General features: G+C 41.2%; 1 protein-coding gene across 3 annotated transcripts in view; it reads left to right on the top strand.

Annotated features, from left to right (window-relative positions):
* The window catches only part of LOC133463518 (kinesin-like protein KIF20B), a 73966-nt gene that overhangs the window by 21484 nt on the left and 38161 nt on the right, over positions 1-14321 (top strand). For all 3 annotated transcript variants that reach the window (XM_061745089.1, XM_061745088.1, XM_061745087.1), the window contains 8 exons: positions 1497-2674; positions 4912-5050; positions 6598-6720; positions 6853-6910; positions 7980-8105; positions 9024-9136; positions 9997-10152; positions 10843-11019. In XM_061745089.1, coding sequence (XP_061601073.1) covers positions 1497-2674; positions 4912-5050; positions 6598-6720; positions 6853-6910; positions 7980-8105; positions 9024-9136; positions 9997-10152; positions 10843-11019 — 2070 coding nt within the window. The remainder of the gene's footprint in view (positions 1-1496; positions 2675-4911; positions 5051-6597; positions 6721-6852; positions 6911-7979; positions 8106-9023; positions 9137-9996; positions 10153-10842; positions 11020-14321) is intronic.

Here is a 14321-nt window from a genome sequence, read left to right as displayed (position 1 = left end):
TTGTATTTGCTGTTTGTTTCTGAGATTTTTCACATATTATTTTCCAGTCATCTTCTGAAATGTCCTCTTTTAAGACCGCCCTGCCCACCATGTCACAAGTTTAGTCAGAAGCGAGCAATGATGAGTAAAATCCAGGGTTGGGATGTTGCTGACACAGTTTGCAGTAATTTTCATGTTTTCAACTTTTTTCACTGCAAAAAAATCTTACCAGGAATATTTGTCTTTTTTCTAGTTAAAATGTCAAATTTTTAGTCAAAAAATCTCATTACACTTAAAACAAGAGTCATCACCAGAAAAATAACTTATTTGACAATTTTCACCTGTTTCAAGTAGGTTTTCACTTGAAATACCGTATTTTCTGCACTATAAGGCGTACCGCATTATAAGGCGCACTAAATATATGGTAAAATACCGTACTATAGTGGCTGGGGTTGAGTTACGCATCTACCTGATGGAGCTGCACTACAGGAAATGCTACAAAATCCTACAGCAAATGCAAAATAAAATAAAAAAAAAAACAAGAAGAAAAGTACGGTATGTCAAACTTTATTAACAAAATAAAAACCAGCTTTGCTCCGTCTCGTCAAAGTCGCCATTATACGAGTCAGCGTCGCTGCTGTTGTCTTTAACGTCTGTGACGACGTTTTTAGCGCCATTACTTTGGCGACACCAACTACATTACCCACAATCCCCCTGACTACAGTAAAAGAAATTACCGTAATGATCATATATAAGAGGCAGCAGGGGTCTTTCTGTGTGGAGTTTGCATGTTCTCCCCGTGCTTGCGTGGGTTTTCTCCGGGTACTCCGGCTTCCTCCCACAGTCCAAACACATGCATATTAGGTTAATTGATGATTCTAAATTGCCCGTAGGTGTGAGCGTGAGTGTGATTGTGAGCATGGTTTGTGTGTCTATATGTGGCCCTGTGATGGATTGGTGACCTGTCCAGGGTGTAACCCCTGCCTCTCACCTAAAATGAGCTGGGATAGGCTCCAGCAGACCCCCGTGACCCCGCAAGGGATAAAGCGGGTAAGATAATGAATGAATGAATGAATGAATGAATGAATCATATATAAGGCGCACTGCATTATAAGACGCACTGCCGGTTTTTGAGAAAATTAAAGGCTTTTAGGTGTGCCTTATAGTGCGGAAAATACGGTAAGTAGAAAAATCTGCCAATGGAACAAGATTTATCTTCTCATTACAAGCAAAAAAATCTTGTTCCATTGGCAGATTTTTCTACTTATTTTAAGTGAAAATTTACTTGAAACAGTTGAAAATTGTCAAATAAGTTATTTTTCTGGTAATGACTCTGGTTTTAAGTGTAATGAGGGTTTTTGACTAAAAATGAGACATTTTAACTAGAAATAAGACAAATATTCTTGTTAAGATTTTGAGTTTTTGCAGTGGCAAAACCACATACTGAGGGAAAAATCAGGTTTAGTTTCATTAATCCATCTTGATACTAATGAACTGATATGGTAAAATCCTCCCAGGTGTCCAGCACGGCGGGGGATGCAGCACAAGTCCTAGTCCAGCTCCAAGCAGCCCAGACTCGACTGGAAGAGCAATCCAAGGAGATCCAGGACAAATCCTCTGAGGCCAGAACTCTCACGCAGGAAGTCCAGACGCTGAGACAGGAGCTGCAGACGTCTGCACTCTCAGCGGGACGAGTCGGGGATCAGCTGAAGGAGGAGGTGTCGGAGCTGAGGAGGAATCTGGACGAGGAGAAGGAGAAGAACGAGAGCATCCAAAACCAGAAGCAGGAGCTGGAGAGAGAACTGAAGCAGGTGAGAGAACAGCTGGAGCACAAACAGCTGCTTTCTGAGCAGCAGTTCAGCGAGAAGCAGGATGAGACGGAAGCGGCTGCGGAACGGCAAGCTGAGGAGCTGAAGGAGAAGCTGAAGGAGCAGGAAGAAACGTCACATCAACTGCAGGAAGAGCTCAGATCCCAGCTCAGATGCCAACAAGAGGCTTCCAGAGAGGAAGTGGAACGCCTGAACGCTAAAGTCACGGAGCAAACGCAGCAGATGGAGCGGCTCAACGAGAAGCTGCAAGAACAAGAGACGTTATCAACACAACGACTGGATGAGCTGCAACAGAAACTCAGTAAACAAGAAGAAAACTCCCAGACACTGTTGAATGAGCTCAGAGAGAAGCTCAGCGAGCAGGAGAAGGAAGCTGAGCAGCTCAGAGCCGAGCTGGGAGAAGCTCGGCTCAACGCCAGCCCCGGTTCCTCCATATCTGAAGCAGAAACCCTCAGGACGGAGAACTCTGACCCCCAGGCTCAAGTCCTGGAAGCAAAGCCCCCCAGCACGGAGTCAACGACGGAGTCCTTCAGTACTCCTGCAGCTCAACCAGCGTCCGGAGAGAAGGAGCAGATAATAAAAGAGAAGGACGCAGAGATGGAGCAGAAGCTGGCTGAGTTAAAGGAAAGCTCTGCCCAGACGGAGGCAGAGCTGGAGAAGAAGCTGCTGGATCTGGAAACCCAGGTCAGGCGTCTGCAGAAGAGTCTGCGGGAGGCGGAGGAGCGGCGGGAGGAGGAGGAGAGTGCAGCGGTGCAGGAGGCCCGGAGGAGGGAGGTGGAGCGGCGCCGGGAGCTGCTGGCCGTCGCACACGAGGCCATCGCTACCAAGGACGCAGAGCTGGAGAAGAAGGGCCAGGAGATCAGCAGGTAACGCCACCACACACAGAGAACGCACGAGTCTCAATGTGTCCTGCTGTACTTATTGTATTTTCTTAATTTCATCATTTTTCATTTTCTTCCGTTCAAATCAAATTAATCAGGTCGCGGTGGGACGGTGCACTGCAGAAACTCAAAATCTTAACAAGAATATTTGTCTTATTTCTAATTAAAATGTCTAATTTTTAGTCAAAAAATGTCATTACACTTAAAACAAGACTCATCACTGGAAAAAACAACAATTTTCACTTGTTTCAAGTAGATTTTCACTTAAAATAAGTAGAAAAATCTGCCAGTGGAACAAGATTTTTTTGCTTGTAATGAGAAGATAAATCTTGTCCCACTGGCAGATTTTTCTACTTATTTCAAGTGAAAATTTACTTGAAACAGGTGAGAATTGTCAAATAACAAGTTATTTTTCTGGTAATGACTCTTGTTTTAAGTGTAATGAGATTTTTTTGACTAAAAATTAGATATTTTAACTAGAAATAAGACAAATATTCTTGTTAAGATTTTGAGTTTTTGCAGTGTGCTGATCTCCGCAATTTGAAGCCTTGTATAATAATTGTAATAAAAAAAAAAAAAACTTTGCTACTTCACGGATTTCACTTCACGGGTTGTTTTTGGAACGTAACCCCTGCGAAAAATGATGGATTACACTAGTACCTACTCAGCCTGACTCGACTCTACTCGCCTTGCCCTCGTTTCTTTTCAATACCCAGATGAGAAGTAGGAGGTTGGAGCAAAGCTGCTGTGATATTTGTAACCTTGAGCAGATATGGACTGAGAAAGCTCCTGGTAGATTCTTTCATTCCTCGTGTCGTGGCCCCATCTAGCTCTCTGGATATTCTCCTCAGCCACCAGGTTTAAGAAGGTCTCCACCTCAGAATTTGACCACGGAACAGATTTCTGTGCTGCCATTGTTCTATTGTTCTTCGAAAAAAATGAACAAGAAGCCGCGAGTGGCTCTTGAAACGATGTCATATCCTGACTCAGACGTCTGACTCCAACCCCCCGACCAATCGGTGGCCTGTAGTGTGATGATGTCAGATACAGCCGACTCAGCCGCTTAGAACCTCGGCAGAATAGTTACAGAAAAGTATCTACTCGGCACTTAGACCCCTGGTGGAAAAGAACCAAACCGAGTGGAGGCGAGTCGAGTCGGGCTGAGTACGTACTAGTGGAAAAGCACCAAAAGCGTTTACGGAAGAGTATTAGGGCCATGCAGGAGAAAAAATATTTGAGAGGGGAAGATTTTCTTTTATTTTGCATGTCGAGAAAAAAGTTGAAATGTCGAGATTGTATTTCAACATTAATCTCGACATTTCGACTTTTTTCCTCGACATTTCAACTTTTGTCTCTTGGTGCATAATGAAAAAATCTTCCTCCTTTTAAAATATCATTTTTATTTTTCTCCTGCCTGGCCCTAATAGTCTTTCATAAGCTTTGGCCTCTCGTCAGCAGACCGGAGGAAGAAAGTGTCCCAGTCGTCTCAGCAACAACAACGTTGCTGCCGTATCACTTTTCAGAAGTTTCCCACATCAACAGGATGAAAGGAGCTCACAGCTCCACTGAACACCGTGTTAGGGGAGATTAGGAGACTCAAGGAAGTCCTGATGGGAGGGAGAAAGGGAGCGTGACCGAGCCAGGGGCCACGTAAATGTTGGACATCGTCATAAAAGTGATTTAGTGTTTATAGGAGGGTTCTCTCAGCTAGAAACGGCAAACGTCTTTCTTTCTGTTGCTTTAATCAAACTCAGGATGCAGCTGAGGATTAACTTCTGCCATCCCTCTTCTGAAGAAGCTTTTCCTGTCGTGTTTCTGCCACTATTTTATTAAACATAATTCTCCAGATGTAGCATTTTTGCTCTCTTCTTCATAAAGTGAACCTGCAGGCTAATATCACACAGATCTGTCACGTCTAACATATTTCCAACATGATCTCCTCTCTTAAGTGGTTTACAAGCCGGAGGGGGTTCATTTTCCCAGATTTCTCACTAGAGACCGCTGTATCCTTTATTCATAGAGCACTTGTTGCCATGCCGACCCATGGATCGGTAGTTTTAAGAGCAGAGCAGACCATAATATTACAATCATGGCAAAGGAATACAAGCTCATATAAGCATAGCAAACTCATGACCTCCTGCTAAACTCACACTTGTGTTTTTATCTAATTCACTGGCACGATTTCAGATGATTATTAACGCTGTCCTGCTGCTCTGTGTTAGACTGAAGGAAAACGCAGATCAGGACTCAGACAAGCTGAAGGGCCTCAGTCTGGATCTGCAGAGGACACAAGACGACTCCTCAGACCTCAAGGAGAAACTGGCCGACTACAAGAAGCAGATGCAGCAGGTCCAGAAGGAGGTACAGTACTGTACACACACATGTCACGTGAGCTCAGGCGGCTTCACGACTAGGGTTGCCACCTTTCAGAAATAGAAGTAAGGGACTCCCCGATTTCAGCAGTGCAGGCGCCAAAAAAAGGGACATCCCCAAAACTTCTAAACTGCATAGACATGTATTTATTTTATATGAAAAACCAAAATGCTTGGATTTAGTTTAAAGTGCTTTAATAGCAATGAATTTGCATGACTGTACAGACAGACAACCATACTAGCTACTGAAATAACCTCCTATGCTACGTACGTCCACATCAGCCAAGATGTAGAATACAGCTACAGGTGAAGAATATGGTGTAAAAGTTAATTTATTTCAATAATTCAACTTAAAGGGTGAAACTAATATATGACATAGTCTCATTACATGCAATGCAAGATGTGCTAAACCTTTATTTGTTATAATTTTGATGATTGAATTGTTTATTGATTTCATAATATTGAGATTTCTTATTTGGGGTTTTCATAAACTGTGAGCCATAATCACCAAAATTATAACAAATAAAGGCTTGAAATATCTCACTTTGACTGTAGTGGGAAATAATAAATGTGGTTCACCTTTAGTTGAATTTTCTACGAATTAAGTTTTGCAATATATTCAAATTTTTCCGACCTTCACCTGTATGTTATGACATCAATAAATAAGAGCATAATATATGTCCGTATTGGTTCAATACGGAACGCAACTTTTAATTCAAAATTACGTAACAATTCCGTATTTCCAGGGACGGGTAGCAACCCTACTCACGACGCTGCTCCTGGTGAGCAATGACGTGCTGCAACGATAGAATAATCCAGGACTTCACGTCATCCTGCAGCTCCGTACCCTGGAAACCCAATTGCTCATGCTCTTTACTTTCCTGGAAATGTCAAATTATCACCTGCAGCTACAAAGTTCGGCTAACCGTATAAAGAACTGAGCTAATGATGCCGTACCGGTGTTTTATCTTATGTTGACTTAACAAGTTACTTCCCGTCAGTAAAGATACAGGGTGAGGAGGATATTTTCTTTTACTCATCTTTTACTCCTTCACTGCAAACTCAGGAAAGTACGAAAGTATTAGGGCCAGGCTGGAGAAAAATAGAAATAATATTTTAGGGGAGGAAGATTTTCTTTCATTCTGCACTTCAAGGAAAAAGTTGAAATGTCGAGAAAAAAGTCAAAATGTTGAGAAAAAAGTAAATTGGCTTTACGATATTGATTTGAAACACATATCACACATATGCAGTTGCATAACTTCAGAAACGTAGCCTTAACGTTCCACTCCAAGGATGTAAGTTAGTTAGTTAGTTAGTTACGGCTGCTGCTGCATAGCTGTCAGTCACTCTGCTAACTGGATTTGATGGACCAGAGGAGACATTTCCACTTCATTCACCAAATTGTATTTCAACATTAATCTCAACATATCGACTTTTTTTCTCATAGTGCACAATAAAAAAAAAATCTTCCCCTCTCAAATATTTTTTCTCCGGCATGGCCCTACTCTTCCGTAATCCACTTTGTTTTCTTTCCAGATTTCGAGCATGAGAGAAGAGGAGAAGGTTTTGAGACAGAAGCTGAGCGACGTGGAGAAAAGCAAGAAGCAGCTTCAGTCCGACCTCAGCAGCCGAGACCGAGCCATCCAGCAGCTCAAACTGGTGGGATCTGTTTGAAATCAGAACCATATTCAGAAGGCCTTGTTTGCTCTTTTCTTGTTCTGCTCCAGCAACCAAACGGTCCCTTGGACTTCCTCACACTTACACTTTTCTCTCATCAATTCCCCCCTGTAGGACCAATCCAACCCAAAATCTGACGACACCCCCGAACTCTCCCAGAAGGCCCGTACAGGTAAAACACATCCGTGGTAAAGAGTAATCCCTCGCTATAACGCGCTTCACCTTTCACGTCTCGCTGCTTCACGTATTTCCATTGTGCATCGTGTTCTGCATTCTGATTGGTTAAACAGTCTCCCCGCTTCTTCACTTCCTGTGTCAATAACCTTGGTCTCTTAACAACAATGCTGAGAACGGCCAATGAGCTTCAGCAGCAGCTCAGGAACGGGAGCCTTTGATGAATCGTTCATTACAGTCTCAGATATAATCCATGGTGTCGGTTTATAAGAATCTTTTTGCCCAGAAGAAAAAAGAGCGACAACAACGACCCATAACGATGTTCTTCTCTGGTAAAAACACACCTGCACCGCGGGCTTTAAACTGCAAAAACTCAAAATCTTAACAAGAATATTTGTCTTATTTCTAGTTAAAATGTCTCATTTTTAGTCAAGGAAATCTCATTACACTTAAAACAAGACTCGTCACTGTAAAAAACAACAATTTTCACCTGTTTCAAGTAGATTTTCACTTAAAATAAGTAGAAAAATCTGCCAGTGGAACAAGATTTTTTTGCTTGTAATGAGAAGATAAATCTTGTTCCACTGGCAGATTTTTCTACTTATTTCAATTGAAAATTTACTTGAAACGGGTGAAAATTGTCAAATAACAAGTAATTTTTCTGGTGATGACTCTTGTTTTAAGTGTAATGAGATTTTTTTGACTATGAGACATTTTAACTAGAAATGACAAATATTCTTGTTAAGATTTTGAGTTTTTGCAGTGTACAGAGCGAGTCAGGATGCAGCAGCATCAGAAGAGCAGCGAGTCACAATTTGTCCTACTGTACTTATTGTATTTTTTTCATAATCATTTTTAATTTTCTCCCGTTCAAATCCAATTAATTGGGTCGCGGTGGGGCTGATTTATGCAATTTGAAAGCTTGTATAATAATTGTAAAAAAATAGAAATGCTACTTCATGGATTTCACTTATCACGGGTTCTTTTTGGAACATAACCCCCATGAAAAACCAGGGATTCCTGTATTTCCTTTGCATGTCCTTGACTGTTTTTTTGTCCGTGTACAGACCTGGAGGCCAGAGAGCGTGTGATTGAGGACATGCGTCTGGCCCTGACGGAGCAGGAGGACACGCAGGAGCAGATGGAGACGGTGCTGGAGGAGAAACTCACCCTCATCCAGGAACTCTCCGGCGGTGAGCAAGTCCAGCGTGTGTTTCTGCTTTGATTAACGTGGGATTCGTCTCACGGGGAACGTAGTCTCATGTTGAACTGAAGTGAGAAAGTTACTAATGCATTAAAGGAAAGTTCATAAAAAGCTTCACTTTGAATTTCCATTTCTAATGTAGAGTCTCAACATCACCTTGGAGTAACACTTTAGAAAAGTTTGGACTATAAAACTGAGAAACGATGATAATAAAAGTGAATGTACAGAATATGTCTCCCAAGAAAAGACAATAAATGTCTTACTCGTACATGTAGTTATGGATGTAAATAGTACAGGGTTCATACGTTTTGAAAAAACCTGGAAAAGTCATAGAATTTGAAAATGTCATTTTCAAGGCCTGGAAAAGTTTTGGGAACATAAGTTCACCCCAAAAGTTTTGGAAAAGTCATGGAATTTATTTTTCTCACTTAATAATAACATTTAGTAATAACAGCCTATAAGGTAGATTTAAAATTGATCAATACATTTTTCGTATAGAAAAGTCTTGCGCGTTCTCACGCATGACTTGTCTAGCATCTTGCGCATCATGCAGATCAGTTGTTATTACAGTTATTACAGTTATATTAGATTACTATACAACATATACTACAACATAGTGCTGGTATATCAGTGTTAGTTTAAACACATTTTTATTTTGTATAAAACCATAATTGTCATTAGATCTCCACTGTGGTGACTTTTTACATAGTTTTATTCCTATATTTCATTCATACATTGAGGTTTTAGAGGTCATGGAAACTTGCTGCCAAAGCATGGGAAAATCATGGGAAAATCATGGAAAAGTCATGGAAATTTGTTGGTTAAGATGTGTAAGAACCCTGATAGTACTTGTTTCTGAAACTATTCCTATAATTGTCTGAATGTCTCTGAACTGAACTTGTTTCAGAGGTGGACAAGTTAAAAGGTTTGATGCTGCTGCAGCACCGTGGAAACGACAGCCCGTCAGACGACGTCAGAGCGGCCAAGGAGGAAGCTGCTCAAGCTCGAGAAAGCTTGAAGGTAGGAACGCTGTATGTTTTTATCTAACAGAAGAACCACAAGTATTTTATTCAAAGATTCCCTTCAGCCAATTATATTTTTGTCTGATTGTCCCAGTGACGGCCAGTAATGACTGCTGATATTAGGAGAAGTAGCTGTTTGAATTAGTGGAACCACCGAATTCTGCAAATTATGTGGAAAGCTCATAAGAACATTTTACCAATCAAAATATAGAAAAAAATTGAAAAAAGAGAAAATAAGTACAACTTAAAAGGAACAGAGATCTTTAAAAAAAAAAAAAAAAATTCAGGACAAAATTAATGGAACGTTGTGTTTCTGTAAAAGTTATCAGTTTATGGAAAAATCTGGATACAGAAGCCAAAGAATGAAAAATCAAGCATTACATTTAAAAGAATAATAAAAGCCAGTTTGATGAATAAATATGATAATTGTTAAGTTAGGTGGGTTTTCTTTTTTTTTCTTTCTCTCTTTTTAGCACCATTGTCATATTTTTTTCTTTGAATCCAAAAACGAATACGACTGTCTGTTTGACAACAGCTATTTTGTGTTATTTTATAACTTTGTTGTAGTTTTGGTTTAGTTTTTTTGTTTGTTTGTGTGTTTTTTTTTTTATTAGGTTTATTGGAAATTAGACATTTTATTTCTTAGGAAAAAGGGGCAGAAAAAAATAAGATTAGTCTTGTTTCTGTTCCCTTTCATTCAAGGAAAGAGATTTGTTGTAATTATATTTAACAGCTTTTAATGATTGAAATAAAGAAAGAAAGTTTGCTGCTGCGTGAAGGTTCAAACACTGTAGCCTTCTAAAGAGTGGACAACACGGTCCATTTGAACACATCATTCAGTGTTTTTTTATTTTGCAGACGTTTACGGATAAACATCAGGCTGAACGCAGGAAGTGGCTGGAGGAAAAGATGTCTTTGATCGGTCAAGCTAAAGAAGCGGAGGACAAGAGGAATCAGGAGATGAGGAAGTTTGCCGAGGACAGAGAACGCTCCGGTCATGAGAAGAGCCAACTGGTGAGAAGAAATCCCCTGAAACATTTACGCTCAGCAGCAAATCACAACGGGGTTACCAAAATAAAAGCCCCTCTGTCACAGAGATGGAAGTTGATCTGAGAATGCAGCTGGATAAAAAAAGTTTCACTTTCTTGTTACTGTCCTGTCTTCTGTTGGTCCTGCATAGGCCTGTGTTGAAAAAATCGATTCTCATATTAATTCCTAAAAATCGATTTGTATGTCTAAAGATCGATATTTTTTTTTTTTTTTTTCATCATTACAACTTTTGGTATTTTTTTGTTTATGCCCAAAAAAGGAATTTTTTTGTTGGACACAAGAATAACTGGTGCCATGTTTTTGCCTTTAAATATGTTTAAAGGTATGAATACATGAAAGTTTTCAGTAATAATTGCATAAATTGTCTAGATAGATAGATAGATAGATAAAAATCAACCACACTTCCACTCAGACAATAAAAGCACATTAATATTAAAATAAACATGAAATATAAGGTTTAAAAATAGCATGTAAAGTGCAAACTAAAATAAAATATGATGATAATCGATTCTGAATCTTAAGAATCGGAATCGAATCGATTCTTGACATTTGAATTGATCCCCAGCCCTGGTCCTGCAGCTTCATGAAAGGGACAGACACACAAAGTCAGTCTTCTTCTCACGTTGTTCATGTAAAGCTGTCTCTCCTCCTCAGAGATCCCAGCTTGTGGAGAAGGAGGAGGCGATGGAGAAGTGGAGGAAAGAGAGAGACACTCTGGTGGCAGCGCTGGAGGTCCAGCTGCAGAAGCTTCTGTGCAGCCAAGCAGAGAAAGACCAACTCATCAAGCAGCTGCAGCTGCAGCAACAAAACACTCAGCCGCCGCCACCAGAGGTCAGTGCAGCATCACAGTCCTCAACAACCTGGGAGCCGGGCAGCTCAGGTGGACACGGAGAGATGGGGCTCAGGAATCTGGGGGAAATAAGTCATCCTGTTACGTCTCTTCAGCTGGCAGGAGGAGATGAGGAATTATTGGAAGGTGTTTGTGGCACACACTGCAAAAACTCAAAATCTTACCAGGGATATTTGTCTTATTTCTAGTTAAAATGTCTCATTTTTAGTCAAAAAAATCTCATTACACTTAAAACAAGAGTCATCACTAGAAAAATAACTTATTTGACAATTTTCACCTGGTTCAAGTAAATTTTCACTTGAAATAAGTAGAAAAATCTGCCAGTGGGACAAGATTTATCTTCTCATTACAAGCAAAAAAAAATCTTGTTCCACTGGCAGATTTTTCTACTTATTTTAAGTGAAAATCTACTTGAAACAGGTGAAAATTGTTGTTTTTTCCAGTGATGAGTCTTGTTTTAAGTGTAATGAGATTTTTCAAACTCCAGCAGCTTCTGGCACCAGTTCATGTGTTTAAAAAGTTCCTCAAGTGCTGTCAGGGTATTTTCTTTCAACTGTTTCTCAAACAAGAAGCCCCAAAGCCCTTATGTGAAAACTCCAAGTACGTTTTGTCAACAAAGTATTTGATTTGTAACAACTTCAAAATACATATGCAACAAAGATGGCGCCCCAAACATGAGCAACACCCGCATCAAAACACAACAACGCAAGATCCATGTTCTCCACCCCAACGTAGTGGGTATCATATGAAACTAGAAAAGCTCCACTTTCAGATGATACCGAACATAATCTTTTCTGGGCCGACCACTTCATGCCAATCTCAAAAATAAATAGAAAGCCAAAATTCACATTTCACAGCCAGCAGTTCATCACACAATAGCCCCTTTCACACAGCCAGTTCGAGGCGGGAACGTTGCGCCTTTAAGCCGCCTCGCTGTTCTGTGTGAAAGTCACGGAGGCGGAATGGGGGGGCCAAGTGGCCCCACCAATAAGCCGGCAGCGGAGGTAGTCACAGAGCCGTCACAGAGACGAAACGGGGTCTGTGTGAATGACACAGCCGGCATGCCGCTGACATGACGGTCGGACTGACGCTGTCGTCACGCCTCTGATTGCGGAACGCCGGCATGCTGTGTGAATTTACAGACGGGAGCGGCGTTATGCCGGCGTTGTATGGTTCTGTGTGAACCAACAAAGGCGGCGTATTGGCAGGACTTCTTTACACCAATATTGCGGAATCTCTGTGTGAAAGGGGCTAATACGTCAGCAAATCCCAAAGCTATTTCCACCGAAAGCAGTATATTTTATTTCCTAACCGTTCCGTTGTCATTTTCAGTCTATCCACACCATTCTTTGACCAGAATTCACGGCTTAATCCTTCATAGTAGTGAAACTGCTTCATCCACCGTCATCTCATATCCTGCCGGTCGTGGCCATTTTGTTGACTCCTCGTGGCTTTTGGGAATTTATGTAAACTTTGTTGACATTTTACATGTCGCCAGCTTTCAAACGAGATATTACACGTGAACAAGACTTCATCCATCAGGCCTCTACCGTTGAGCGTAAACGCTGGAGCGCAGCGGCCATCTTGGATCAGTGACGTGATTTTTGGATTGAGATTTTACATTTACGAAATCATGTATCATCAAATCATCATAGTATTTTACAGCCATATCCCCTTCAAAAAGGGTAAAAAAACACATTTGGCACATTTTGGCCCAGTATAGGTATCCTAGTGCCCAAATAGAGAGTCTGCCTGGTCCTATCCACACTAAAACCTTTATAAAATCTATGTACTTGAAGCTATTCTCGTGTAACTTGGTACAGTTGTAGTCGAGGAGTTGCTGAATCCAGGCAGTGGTGTCTTTAAAATTACTATCATTGCTATCATGGTGTTTTCCACTGTGCAAACTAAAAAAAAATGAGATGAGAATAAAAATTTCATTTTTTTTTCTTTGGTTTATCACAATTTGCAATATTGACAATTTTCCTGACACTGGAAATGTATGCTGTGAGGTTTTAGCTATCCATTGGGACCAAGATTATGCAAGATTATGCATATTGGCGAAATTCACCTCCAAAATCCCCTAGGGGTGAACAGGTTAAAACTTCAATAACAAAGTAAAAATGTACCTTTTCCAAGGCTTCAGAACTCATGGTTGATCTGATCCAAGTGTGGCATTAAAAGCCGCCTCCGCCTGCGATCAGACTTCAGTCTCCTCCTCCGTATGTAGGCTGGGTGTCACACAGTCGGCTGTCAGCTGATCAACCAGATATCAGGACTGATGTGTCTCTAAATTCACAAATGCATTTGCTGACTTTGTGTGTCATTTTCAGGCAAACACGTCTCATTTATTCAGCTTTTCACTGATCTCGGTTATGTAACAGATGCAATAAAGGAGAAGTGAGAGAAGCGTAATGTAATTGGTTTCAGTGTCAGCCCACCTCCGCTGACTGAAGAGTGAGTGAAGCCTGAACGCTGAAGAAAAGCCTGAAAAATGACATCTGCTCATAATGAAGCACAACTATACTGCCTGTGATGCATCTGTGGGCTGTGAGCGCCTCCTAAAAGAAAACAACACAGTATCTTCCTGCTCAAACACTTCACATTTAGTTGCGCTGTGTTACATTAGCAGTTTTTCAAGAGCAGAAATGTGGGCTTAGCTCAGCTGTGAGCGATCAGAGTAAAGGATCAAAGTGTGACGGCCAGGACAGATGGAGCTCAGGTCCGGAGCCGGCAGCTCTTTGTTCAGCTGCTGCAGGACTGAACACACACCCAAAGGTCTCTGTGATTGACGGCTCCTGTGATTCACCGCTGCCTCTGTGGAGGCGAGTTAGACGGCCTTTCATTGTGGACCAGGACACACTTGAATGTTCCAGACAGGTTCTGGACGTGGGCTGAAGAATGAGTCAGGTGTTCAGTCAGGTGTTTGGTGATCATGCAGGTCATTTATCAGCCAAAGTTGGCCAAAGACTGAAATCTGACCTTTTATGAATAATCTGAAGTACTTTCCTCCTTCACAAGGTTTATTTTCTCAGTACCCAGTGGGCAGGTGTATCTGTACTTGGCAGGTTGTCTCAGAAGACTGTACTTCCGAGGACCGCGGCATACTGTTCAGTTTCTTTTGATTGGAGCAGCAGCGTATTCGATGACATCACAGCCCAGCTGTTCTGTTCTGGAGCTGCTTAGCTGCATCTGGTACAGGGAGTCGTGAATCTGTGCAGCTTGGTCGGCCTCAGAAATCCTTCAAAGCTGAGACAGCAGGACAATGTTCATGAGGATTGGA

The sequence above is a fragment of the Cololabis saira genome, chromosome 17 (assembly GCF_033807715.1).
Source record: "Cololabis saira isolate AMF1-May2022 chromosome 17, fColSai1.1, whole genome shotgun sequence".
NCBI classification, from domain to species: domain Eukaryota; kingdom Metazoa; phylum Chordata; class Actinopteri; order Beloniformes; family Belonidae; genus Cololabis; species Cololabis saira.
Note: the sequence above shows the minus strand (reverse complement) of the source record. Positions and strands in the feature narration are given on the sequence as shown.